Source organism: Glycine soja, chromosome 1, assembly GCF_004193775.1.
Source record: "Glycine soja cultivar W05 chromosome 1, ASM419377v2, whole genome shotgun sequence".
Taxonomy (NCBI): Eukaryota; Viridiplantae; Streptophyta; class Magnoliopsida; order Fabales; family Fabaceae; genus Glycine; species Glycine soja.
In genome coordinates, this window is record NC_041002.1 from 33,561,369 (window position 1) to 33,572,014 (window position 10,646).

General features: G+C 29.3%; 1 protein-coding gene across 1 annotated transcript; it reads left to right on the forward strand.

The window, feature by feature from the left end:
• The first annotated feature begins 2,867 nt into the window (after positions 1-2,867).
• Positions 2,868-4,849, forward strand: LOC114414960. The gene has a single exon (XM_028379430.1). The coding sequence runs from the start codon at positions 3,029-3,031 to the stop codon at positions 4,415-4,417; it is 1,389 nt and encodes a 462-aa protein (XP_028235231.1). The 5' UTR covers positions 2,868-3,028; the 3' UTR covers positions 4,418-4,849.
• Positions 4,850-10,646: the final 5,797 nt, after the last annotated feature.

The window sequence follows — 10,646 nt, forward strand, 5'->3', positions numbered from 1 at the left end:
TAAACCGATGTTAACTTCGAAAATGTTAACATCGATTTTAGTAATAAGTTAACATCGATTTTTTAATAAAACCAATGTTAACATTGGAAGTTAACATCAGTTTTTGTATAAAATTGATGTTAACTGTCAACGCTGTTATGAATATTAATACCTTTTTTTGGTGTAATTTTTATTATATAACATTGGTTATTTAAATAATCAATGTTGTCATTTTTACGTTAACATCGATTTTGAAAAACTAATGTTAACGATAATATTTTCAACATTGATATTTTTTAATATCGATTAATAACCGATGTTGAAAGTTATAAATAACTGATGTAAAAAGCATAATTTCTAGTAATGAAGTTTCCTCCTTTCCTTATTTAAGATGACTAAGTCCCCATTTGATTGGCCGAGTAGTTTACTTGGTTGGCGCCCTCCTAGGCGGTGTTGTGCTTGAGTTATTGATTGTTCGCTTGTTTAATTTGGGTATTCGTTCGATATATAGGTCTGTCGAGTTTGAGTTGTACAGGAGTGTTGGGTTTATATATAACATGCAAAGATAAAAATATTGACATGAATATGTGAGAAGAATCAGGGCGGACCTACAAATGTGATAATACTTATTTAAGGACTAATTAGATCCTGTAATTAATTTTTTGCAACAGACAATTCAAAAATTCAATTAAGATTATCTATTTAAAATTATCAAATTTTATCCTCGGAAGAATTAATTCTTATGATTATTCAAACAGATACTGATGTCCTAACTATCATTTATTAGATGATGACTCGTTCAAGATGAATCAGAGATGAATTGGTAGCCATTAGAAAACACCAAAAAGGAAGATGCAGACTATACTTACGTGCTTTTGTTGATGGAACGTTGTTTTGTATACTCAAATATTAAACGATTGGACCACCTATTTATTAAATCGCAGATGGTATAGTCAAATCACAAATCGTGTTCCCACCCTGTGTAGTACGGTGAAAGTGCAACGTTGCTCTTTCACGGGGCACTACTGAAGCTTTCCTAGGAGATTCGTTGCTAAGCCACAAAGCAAGTTACACACGGAAAAGCCAAAAACTTAGAATATCGTACTTCTATAATAATATCATATTAATGTCATTATTTATGTTTGTTTGATTGAACGATTAGCGACGATTTATATCTAAAGCTAGAAAACTAGTGTTTACACAGGCCATAAACGGATCCGGATTATCGTATGTGAAAGTGAAAACCTAAATGTATTACTATAAAAACATAAAAAAAAAAAATGATTTTGTCGTATTATCAGTGTAAAAATATTAAAGTTTTTATTATTATTTGATATTATTCTATCAATTTATTAATCAGTTTACATAATCAAAATAAGTAAATGAAATACCAATACAAAATTGCGAAAAAAAAGGGCGTCACTAATAATATGTTATATGTTTATAAATATACATTTGTACGTTAGTGGAAAAATAATATAATCGCTACGGTTTTTTTATAATAATTATCTAAATAGTTACTAAAATAATTTTATTTACGAAACTATGCATAACTGTATGAAAAAAAGCTTTATTTAAATATTTACCAAACTTAATAATTGACCATATTGGAATTCAAAAGTATAACAAAACGCTATAAAACTTTTTTCTCTCACTTTTCTCTTTTTTATTAAATTTATTTTAAGTACGAAATATATTCAAACAATTTAAGCACTTGTTTAATTTTCGGAAATAGTTTCATTTTATTTTAAATATTTTTTTTTAATTTTCAGTTTTTAATTAGTTTGAAATTGTATTTGATGATGATACTGATTTTTAATTATTTCTATTTTCTTTCTCTCTCCTCCTCATCCTTGATCTTTTTGCCCGCGACACCGCGTGTGTCCCAGTTTCTATTATGGTCTTGCCAGCTAAATTCTTAGAAGCCATCTGAATTTATTTGAATTGTCTTTATTATATACTTTCCATGATAATTAACGTGAATTTGAGGATGCATTATATATAAAAAGAGCATGAATGTGACCAAATATCCACAAAGAAACATTATATATAAGGACATTTGTTATGAACTAACTTCATATGGTTGTGTTGAGGCTACCACAATAGGAAAGAGGTGCGGAAGCTATTTTAATATGGACAATATTGAGGAATAAGTTAATTGGCGAGAAGAAATTCATTTTGATAAAGTTTTGCAAGGACATAGTTACACAAAAAGCATATTAACAATCCTACAAGGCTCTTCAAGTATCAGATTCCTAGGAAACCATTTCTGAAGTTGCATATATTAATAGCTAGCTAGTGGCAAATTTCAGTTAAGAACTATGCATTAGGATTATAATATATATATGTGTGTGTAGTTCCATTAAGGTGTTTTCAATAATCATGAGAAAGTTAAATCACGATATATAAACTTGGTTCAAGTATATCTACGACCAACTTGGTCTCTTATGTTACGTGACTATAACACTATCATATACATAAATCACATAACGCGTATACACTTCACTATCTGTAATGTGTACATAATCTTATGATTGAACCATATTAAGAAATAAAAAAATAAAACTGTTTTTCAATTTCCACCTCCCTTAATTACCCCATTCTATTAAACAAAAGAGAAAGAAAAAACAGAGAGAATATGTGTGTCGTGTGACGGAAAAATTGACTTCGGGACAAAGAACAAACTGTAATATCATAATATCGCATTTTGCGGTAGTAAGCACGATTAAAAGGATCAATCATATATAAAAAAAACATCTTTAATTAATTAATTATCCTAATGAATCCGTAGTCCCCACTGTCCAAACGCGTCCATGGAATATTCAAAACATTATTAGATCCTAGGCAACATGCTTCCACCACACCCTATATAAATTAACCCTTTTCTTCCAAAGTTCTCAATCTTGAAAACTCCAAAGTCCATTCCCAACTAGTCAATAGTCATATAAAGACATACACATAAGAAAAATAGTTCATGGTAGTGAGGTAGAGAGGGAAACAGAAACAAATAAAACAAAGCAACTTTGGCAAGTAAAGAGACCTTGTTATCATGGTAGTTGCCACCATGGCATGGCGTCACAAGGCGGTGCCAAGGGCTGAAGTCCTCGGCATCCTCGCCTTTGACGCCGGAAAAACCATGTGCCACCTAATCTCCCTCTACCACTCCCTCTCCGACAAAGAAATAACCAAGCTTCGCAAAGAGGTGATCAACTCCAAAGGGGTAACATACTTGAATTCTCAACATGAGTGCTTCCTTCTCAACCTTGCCGCCGCAGAGCGCCTTGAGGAGCTTGACACGGCCGCAGACACTGTCTCACGGTTCGGCCGGAAATGCTCCGACCCCAGCCTCAGCCGCTTCGACCTCGTCTACGCCGACCTCAAGCTAGGCCTCATCGACCTCCGCAAGCTTAGTTACGGTGCTCGAAACACCCCAAAGATCATCTCCAAAATGGAAAAGTTTGTTTCTTCTACCAGAAGTCTTTATTTTGCCATGGAATACATGGCGGAACTCGAGGCTTCTGATAAGAAGAGACAAAGATTGAAGACAGTGGGAGCCACTAATTACAACAGCAACCCCAAACAAAACATGGAATACTTGAACGAGCAGATAGCGTATCATAGAAAACAAGTGCAGCAGTACAAGGAAGTTTCGCTATGGAGCCAAACATTGGACAAAACCGTTGGGATCATGGCTAAGCTTGTTTGCATTGTATACGCTAGAATATGTTCTGTTTTTGGAGGCTACATTTCTAATTGCAACTGCTATGAAATCAATGATGTTGACAACAACAACAACAATTGTTGTTGCCTCTTGGAACACCGCGAGTTGTACAAGAAAAATTATTGTCTTTATGAAGAATCACTTCAGAAGCGTGTCACAAGATCAGGTCCTATTCCCAAGGCTAGTAATAACAACAAAACCGGTGTGATACGGTTCTTGAACCGTGACGGTGAAGTTGATAGGCCAAAGAGTAGCGTTAATAATAGGGTTTTGAGGCTGGCGCCGCCATCGACGGTGGGCGGGGCGGGGCTGGCGGTGAGGTATGCGGAGGTGATTTTGTCAGCAGAGCAGTGGTTGCACGCTCCGGCAACGGTGGGGCAGGACGCGCGGGAGGGGTTGTATGAGATGTTGCCGGACAGGGTGAGGCAAAAGGTGGCGGCGAAGCTGAGGGGGCGGTGGAGGAGGGAGGAGGAGGGGGAGGCGCTGTCAGAGGGGTGGCGGGACGCGGTGGAGGAGATGTTGGAGTGGCTGTCGCCGGTGGCGCAGGACACGATGCGGTGGCAGGTGGAGAGGAGCATGGAGACGGGGAGGTTTGAGGCGAAGACGACGGCGTTGCTGCTGCAGACGCTGCATTACTCCGACTTGGAGAAGGCGGAGGCGGCCATTGTGGAGGTGTTGGTGGGGTTGAGTTGCATATATTGGTGTGAGAGAAGGTGAATTTAGAATGGAGAAATTTTATTACATGGATTAAGAACACACATGTTTATGATCAGGACTAATTAATGTGCGCTAACACCTATTCAAAAATTATGACTACGAATGAAGTTTGAAACTAGGTATAAGTATGGTTTTAAATTGCGTTCAAGTACTAGTAGGGACTTGTGTTATAGCGCTATGGATGAAGTTTGAAATTTAGAGTAAGGGAAAACGATGCATGGAAATGATATAATAGTTAGACAAGGATTTTAATTTGGAGCCCCTTTTGATTGATTTTATTTTATTTTTTTTATAATTACTAGTTAGTGCTACTAATGATTGGTAAGAACATTTTTGTCTACAGAGAAGTTAGCATAGAGTGAAATAAACGAATGTCCAAGTTGTGTTCTTGTTTTTGTCTTAGAAGGATATCGGAATAATATTGAGAGAAAATCAGAGATGGGTATTTTTTTGTGTTGGTTCGTTAAGGATGTAAGTTATGTCAACGGTATTTGGTAGTATCTTATTTGTTGTCAAAATGATTCTTTAGTTAAAATACACCATTTTCCATTCTCTATTATAATATGATGACGTTTCTAAGACGTTATTCTCCGTTTCCCTTGCAAAGTTGGTTCCCATGTGCAATTATTGAATGATTGAGCAAATGTACCAAAGTGCCTTTGGTCATATAGACCAAGTTAAAAGCCTTTATTTACTGGTGATGGTAGGTTAGTAATTTTTTAAAGGAGAAATAATATTTGGAGTTTTGGACACCTAAATACTATAGGAGACACCTAGGGCTAGGAAGTATTTGGTTGTGGAGAAATATGTGAGGAAAAAAGAAATTTAGTCTCACACCTTTATCATATTATTATAATTTAAATATTTTTTTAATTCTCTTTCATTAAATTTTCTTTGACTCTGTAAAATCAATTCAATAGTGAGAGATAATATGATATGATAAGAGAAATGGAAAAAATGATAGGTATTGATTAAATATTTGAAAAAAAAATTGGGTGTCTAAATTATTATTGCTCTTATTAAAGGTGTTCAGTCATGACGAACCTTCAGGGAGTTGGAATTTCAGACAAATACAGTGGTAGAATTGAACGAGTACTTTGTTGGAAGATCAAGGCGGAAGATGAATTATAGTGTTGGAAGCGAACACATTCAAGCTTTATTGTTTGTTTCTTCATTACAATACTTTGAATTTGAATTATTAGGTGATAATTTTGATATTTGTATAGTTTATTTGTAAACAAATGTTTTGATGAACGCTTGAAGATTAATTCTTCATGGCCCCCGTTTGTTTCATGAATTATTTAATTATTCTTGAAAATATAAAAATAGAATAAACTATATCATATTTGTTATGAGATAATAAAAAGTTAATTTTGAATATATTTTATTCATAAAAAAGACATAATCTCATGTTGTACCAATACTTAGTTCCAGCAAAGTAGACGGATAAGAATTCTTCTCATAGAATAGGAATACCTCCTCATCATGAGTAAAATTTCATACATATCATTTTACTAATCAATATTTCACTGTTTTGTTCATTGTTTCTTCATGATACATGTTTATTTTTTTCGAACCCACAATCATACTCAATTAATACTCTTGTAATTTGATACTCCTCTTTCAATTATCATAATCGTCCTTTTTTAATAACCATTTCCTACTCCTCTTTCAATTATCATAATCGTTCTTTTTTAATAACCATTTCCTACTCCTCTTTCAATTATCATAATCGTCAAACATATGAGGATGTGAACAAGAAGTGTAAACAGAGTTTTTACAAAAAGATATTTTAGTAATCAATATAGTATATATGGCCACCAAATATAACTACACCTGTCAACATATGCTGCATTCTAACCTTTTTTTTTCTTGTGCACTTTTTTATTGGAATCTTTTGCATTTTTTTAAACATCAGTGACTTTTTTTTTTTCAATATGCTGCATTCTAAACTTTTTTTTCTTTTACATTTTTTATTGGGTTCTTTTGCATTTTTTAAACATCTGTGACTTTTTCTCTTGCAGTCCATGCAGAGCGGGCCCATTGGTCTAGTTATAATATATATTAAGAGGAAAAAATAACCAATCCAAACACAAAATTTAATTATTTTTTAGAATAAAAAAAATAATCCCAATCAATTTTAATACTGATCAAACACATTTTTTTAGTAGCATCCGAGAATAACATTTTCGTGTTATATTCCCAGAAAAGATATTTCTAGTACTAAAAAAATTATTCATAAAAAATCAAATTCTTTTGGTTTTTATAGAAAAATTAATGTCTAAAATTTATATGTAACATTATGGGGTGGAGTTTTTTTTTCCTCTTTTTCTCCTAATAAATTAAGTACAAAATATGAAAATGATAATTTTAAGACAAGTAATAAAATCTATACCTAATTTGTGGAGATGAACATTTTTCTTAAAGATAGAAATACCATATATAATATAAAATATGAAATTTATTTTTAAAGCAAATAAGAAAATCTATAATTAATTTATGGGGATGAATATTTTAACTAAAGATAGAAATTATATATTTAAATATAAAATATTAAGTTGAATTTTTTCTGGTCTTAATATTCAATTCATCGGATGAAAGGGACGTTAACTAATCTGACATTCGACTGCAGGTAAGTTTGATTGAGAATTATTTCCGGTGAACTCGGATAACTATCCTACAGATGATTCTTTTAAAGCAGATAGTAAAATTTACTTAATTTAAGGGGAGTAGCTGTTTTTTTACTAAAGATAACAAATAAATATAAAATATAAAGAAGATTTTTAAAAGCAAGTAAGAATATCATTACTTAATATATGAGAATAAACTTTTTTTGCCAAAAATATAAATTATATATAAAATACAAAAGACAAAAATTATTTTTGTGAAGAAAATAAAAAAAACTATATTTAACTTAAGAGAAATTTGAATCAGTGAAATTTATGATTATTAACTTCTATATGAAAATTTAGAGTAAAAGTTTTTAGGAAAATAATTAATTATTTTAAATTTAAATCACTTTAAACAAACATTATTAACTTCTCTATTATGTAATTTTTTTATGTCGTCTTAAAATTTAATTTTCTAGAAAGAAAATATTTTATATGATATTTATGTGTTGAGATCTTTGATTATTTTTTAAATTATAATAATATAAATGTCTTTTCTTTCTTTTTTTTAGCTTAACTAATTTTTTGAATACTTTGTGTTATTTAATATAGAGAGTATGAATAAAATATAATAAATGAGAATTGTGTAAATATTTTTTTCTTTCTTGCTTATTATCTTATCACTTAACTAATTTATTGAATATCTTATTTTATTTAACATAGAAAGTATAAATAAAATTAATACCTAAAATAAAATTATAGGCAAATGATGTATTTCTTATTTATTATCTTCTTACTCATATAGGTAAATTCTTAAAAAAATACTTGGAATATTTTTAACTTTTTTATGTTGTCTATGTGTAAATTTATTAAATATAAAATATATGTAAAATATAAAACACCACGATGAACAATTTGTGTAGTAAAAGCAAGTAAAAAAAAACTTACACTTAATTCACGATCATGTACAATTTAGTTGAAATCAAATGAACATCTAAATCATTATGATAAAAGAATATATTTTAAATCATTTTTATAATATTTGTAATGTATTTTTTTCTTTCTTTTTTTACTTAACTAATTTTTTGAATACTTTGTTTTACTTAATATGGACAATACGAATAAACAATTTTTTTTACGGGAGAATATAAATAAAATATAACTAATGAGATTAATGTAAATGTTTTTTGTTTATTTCTTGATTATTTTCTTTTCACTTAACTAATTCATTTAATATTTTATTTTATTTAAAATACCAAGTGCAAGTAAAATTAATGTCTAAAATTTGTATGTAAATTTATGAGGTGAGATTTTTCTTTTCTCTTATTCTCTCAGTAAATTATGTAAAAAAAAAATATGAAAATGATATTTTTAAGACAAGTAACAAAATCTATACTTAATTTATGAAGATGAATATTTTTCTTAAAGATAGAAACAACATATAAAATAAAAATATGAAATTTATTTTTAAAGTAAGAAAGAAAGAAATTATATATTCAAATATAAAATATTAGGATGATTTTTTTTCTTGTCTTAATCCTCCAATTCATCAGGGAAAACGAACCCTAACTAATTTGGAGTTCAATCGGGAGATAAATAAAGCCTGATTGAGAATTATTTCTGTTGAACTCAAATACTATCCTAAAGATTTTTTTTAAAATGCAATCAACAAAATTTATACTTAATTTAAGGGGAGTAATTTTTTTTTACTAAAGATAAAAAAAATAACTATAAAATATAAAGATGATTTTTTTAAAAAAGAAAGTAAGAATATTAATGCTTCATATACGAGAAGAAAGTTTTTTTCACAAAGATTGAAATTATATATATAATACTAAAAGTACTATGTCAATGAAGTTTACTCTACCTGACTAACATGTAAGTGCAATTTCAACTTTAGCCATGGTATATAACTTCTTTTTTTCATTCTAATTTTATGAAAATAAATCCATGTCATGTTTCTCTTTGTTACAAATGACAGAGTTGAACATGCATATTATGTAAATAATAGAAGTTGGAGTAAAACACCATTATCCATATTGTTTAATGATAACTCTTTTTTTTCCTTTCTTAGTTTCAATGTAAAAAAGTATTTATGTCAAATGATCCAAAATAGATTCTAGACTTCCAATTAGTGAACTAAACTACTATTAAAACATTTTACTCCTCTACCTTATAAAAAATATTAGTCATATGTTTAGTTTACGCCAATGTCTTTCGTAAATGCTAATTATTCTCCTCAATCATCAAACTTGAACAATTATGTATAAGAAAACTTAAATTCAAGGTAATATATCAAGTATCAAATGAAATAACAGCAAGATCATGGTACTTGTAGTCCATGCAAGTTTTCTATCATTGAAAGCTCAAGAAAATGTGCAAGATTAACAAACCCAACCTCCTTGGCCCTTTTAACAATACCCTCAATTTGTAAACATATAAAATTTAAAAGAAGAAATGTTATTTTATACCGTTGCAATACATCAATATCGGATAAGCGTGTTTTTGAAGCAGGAACTACAACACAACAATAAAATGTAAAATTAATTTTTCTTTAAATTGAATTATATACTAATTACAGTTCATGATAATTTACAATAAATCGGTATGCCCGTGCATTGCAGAGGCTTTAATACCAGTATATATTATGAGGAAAAAATAACTCAACCAAACACATGATTTAATTATTCTTGAGAATAATAATCTTAATCAATTTTAATACTAATCAAACACATTTTTTTAGTAATATCCGAGAATAACATTTTCATGTTATATTCCCAGAAAAAAATATTTCTAGTACTTAAAAAATTATCCATAAAAAATCAAATTCTTTTGGTTTTTATAGAAAAACAATTATTTTTTGTGTTTATTATGTTCTATAAATATTAAATAAATTTATTTCCTTTTATTGTTAGCTTATTTGAATAAATTATGAAACCACTTTTGGCATTTTAATTTGTTGAATCCCAGTTCTTTAAAATAATAAAATAAAAGGAATTGAAAAAAATTGTATTAATCTTGAAACATGTTTAAGTTTTTGTGAACATATTATAGTTATTTTATCTCTTTTTTTTTTCCCCTAAATTGAAGGTACCGAAAGAAATACAAGCATAAAGAATTTAAACTATGTTAGAAAACCGATCCTTTTTAAATGCATGTAATTTTATAAAATATTATTTGTAATTATTTTCATTGTCAAAATAATATTTTCAAAACTAAAAGTTTTTAGATTCAATTTTTTTGTTGAATTTTTTACATTTAATTATCAACTATGTTACCTGATAGTGATTGAATGAATTATCAAAGAATGATGAGATGTTGAAATTTCTTGATTATAAAACTTCAATAATTTTTTTTGGTTAAATAAATTTAGAAAAAGAAAATGAAAATTGATGAATTAAATTAGATTATGGTTCAAGTATAAAATTTGCGTAAGAGCTCAAAATTTCTTGACATGGGCTTGCTAGAGGTAAAACATATATAGAATGAATGTATACCTCCCATGTCAATTCTGAGATATGTGTAGGTCTAATACTACTAGAAAATAATCTTTTAACATCGGTTGTTTTTTACTTTCAGCATTGATTTTTAATCGATGTTGAAATTACCGACATTAACAT